Below are 3029 nucleotides of genomic sequence, written 5' to 3'. Positions count from 1 at the left end.
GTTTTTCATCTACAAATCATATATTTACACACAAATTATTTGTATGTTCACACAAATAGTTATGAGACAAACCACAAATACCCTTCATTAAATAAAACTGATCTGCACAAGCGAAGTCTCGCAGTGTGTCGAGCAGGGGTCGCTCTGGGCCGGCGAAGTTCGTTTTCCCATGATGCACCTGTGTTTCCTTTCTATCTCGCGCCTTTGCTCGCGCAGACCATCTTGCCTCTCATATCCTCAGATTGCTGCTGTCAGCCGCTGCCAGCTCCGTGTTGTTGTAGTAAATAATGGCGGCATCGGGACGGGGATTATCCCCTCCCGCTACCGTGGCGGGCTTGAGCATGCAAGCGCCGGCTCGGGCTCGCTTCCCGGGTCGGCCGTGCACTGTTCGCAGCAGGCTGCGCTCGGAGAAACGTATCAAATGCGGAAGGTTGGGCTCGGACGACGGGGATCTGGCTTCTGAAGGGCCGAGGCCCGTAAACATCGGCCTGGCGTTGAGCGAGGACCCGGCCCTGCTGCGCCTGCTCGGGGTGTGGGAGAAGCACAGCAGACAGAGAGATGCGGGCTTCATGTCCAGTGAAGAGGAGGTGAATAAGCTAACTGTAGCCCGTCAACTAGATGTGTAACAAAGGGTTTAACGGGGTGCATGAAGCCAGTTTGTTCAAATAACGATATTAGAATTAAATTATTTGTTACTTACAAAAAGTATTTAGGCTAACGTAGAGCTAGTTAGCCGTAACTTGGATAGCAAACAGTAACCCAAAATAGGCTTTATGCTAGCCGTCTGCCTGCAGGGTATGTTTAAGATTGGAGTATATTATAATTATATTGTACAAAATATGAATTATGTCTTTTGACATAAATAAATTGTGATATCATTGCTGTAAGTTGCAACAGCCATACATACACAGATAACAGCGTCAGTCCAGCTGAGTTTGTTTGCATGATAAGAGCATTAGGCGGAAACTTTGGCGGTATGATGACAATCGTGAATGAGTGTTGTTGTTGAAACCACTAAATGTCTTTGTGTATTCATCCCCTGACGCGCTTTGTTGAGTTGAATTTCCCACTCTGTGCTGACATACACAGGCGGCTTATCTTGTCGTATTTAACGCTGCTTGATCTGGGTTCACACTCTCCACGTTGTAGCTGTCAGCTGACTGCTCGGTGTTTTGAAAGTGATGCAAAGGGGACGCAAACAGAAAAATCACCTAGATTTGAATCATTAAAAAAACATTGGACCACACTGAACAATCTTAAACCTTTCTTAAACTTAATTCTGCACAGCCCTTTGTTTATAAACATTTATCAAGCCCATCATGACTCTCCCTTTTGATAATTGATGTTTTTTTAGAGGTAAAGTTAAAGAGTAATCAAACTTCTTCTCTTTATAAGATCACTCTATTTAAAATAGCAGGAGTTTTAGTTGATGGTCTGCAATCTACAAGAAAGCATAATCATGTTTCTTGCACAGGGTTTGTCACAAATGAGGAGTTAATGCAAAGTGCCATCTGCTAAAATCAGTCTGGCTGATTGACATGGATGAGAGGGTTCAATAGCACTGAGGTAGAAATCGTGTTGGGAGAGATTTATTTAGTTTTTCATTTGATTATTAATCATATTTAGGCTTTGTGGACATTCAGGGTTTAGCCTCACTTTATAAATAAACAAGCTTAATCAGTCTTTTGATGCTTTTGATGCACTCTGGCCTTATTTAGATTAAAAATGCAAAAGCAATTCCTGTCAGGAATCTATTTCTTTTTCATGTGAATATTTTTGTTGTAGTTATTTGTGGAACGGTGAAAAACGTCTCCACCTTTGACAACACATTTAGCTTTCTTGTCGGTGTGCTGCTCTTGTTGTTATGCGTTTAATGGCGGATCACAAAACAAATGTTACAGGTGCATACCGCCACCCACTAAATAATACAAACACATGTACATTTACCATTATCACCCAATAAAAAGTGTTTGGTGTATACAATGCATCCTTAGTAAGAGCTGGATTCATTCATAATGAAACTCAATATTTTACGACAAGCAAAAGACGAATACACCACAGTATTTATATTATCTATGTTTGTTCACAGAAGCAAGTGTCTTAAAAGTCATTCACATCAAGGGTGGTCTCCTTGTAGCTCCGTCCAGACAGGATCCGGGTTGATTATGGTATCATGCCAAATTTGTATCTAATCATATTATTTAATCCAGAGCAGGGGCTTTAGTGTCTGACATCAGTCGGACTTCACTGATGCAATCCCTTTAGAGTGGACTGTAACAGTCACATGGCCCGTGCTTAAGCTTGTGGGTGCTGTTCAACTGGAGAACCACACGTCACCTAGTGCCACACACTCATGTGCTCCTCAGGGGTTTGGAATATATCAGTGGGAAGATTTCATATCTGACAAATCTATGGAGATGTTATTATATTGCACAGGAAGATGGATGTGAGTGATATGGAATCGGGTCAAAGCGTGATTTTGATCTGCTGTAGTATCTAATCTTTGCATCTCAGGTAGAGGCGTGAATGAGGGGTTGCTGCACGCTGACTGTTCCTACGATCTACTTAAATATTTGTGGCGATATAGATGATTGTGTATTACCCAGTATTCTGCTTGATCAAAATCTCTTTTAGGGGAGAAATGGTTAGAAAAGCCTGCTTTTTATTCGAATGTAGCTTGAGTGTAACACTGTGTATAACTACCATTATCAATCATGCACATGCAGAGAATCGGCTGAGTTATTTCTTAACCCTTGTGTGGTGTTTGAGTCAAATTGACCCAATTTCCATTTTCAATGAATAAAAAAATATATAAGGATATTTTCGTTCAACTTGAAACTTAATGGCCGGGGCTTATTTATTGTGAAGGACATGTGGAATTGTGCTTATCTTTTTCCAAAAAATGCCCACCCGCATGCATGTCCTTCATAAGAGGTTCGGGTCAGATCTGACCCGGATACAATACCAGGACAGACAGAGAAAAACACACACACACACACACACACACACACACTCGTACACACGTACAC

At 41.6% G+C, this 3029-nt stretch overlaps 1 protein-coding gene across 2 annotated transcripts in view; it reads left to right on the top strand.

Annotated features, from left to right (window-relative positions):
• The first annotated feature begins 218 nt into the window (after window positions 1-218).
• The window catches only part of LOC104960690 (histone-lysine N-methyltransferase 2B-like), a 31817-nt gene continuing 29006 nt past the window's right edge, over window positions 219-3029 (top strand). For both annotated transcript variants that reach the window (XM_010788841.1, XM_010788843.1), the window contains exon 1: window positions 219-587. In XM_010788841.1, the coding sequence (XP_010787143.1) occupies window positions 288-587 (300 nt within the window). In that variant the 5' untranslated portion in view covers window positions 219-287. The remainder of the gene's footprint in view (window positions 588-3029) is intronic.

The sequence above is a fragment of the Notothenia coriiceps genome, unplaced genomic scaffold, assembly GCF_000735185.1.
Source record: "Notothenia coriiceps isolate Sejong01 unplaced genomic scaffold, NC01 NC01_scaffold00032168, whole genome shotgun sequence".
NCBI classification, from domain to species: domain Eukaryota; kingdom Metazoa; phylum Chordata; class Actinopteri; order Perciformes; family Nototheniidae; genus Notothenia; species Notothenia coriiceps.
Note: the sequence above shows the minus strand (reverse complement) of the source record. Positions and strands in the feature narration are given on the sequence as shown.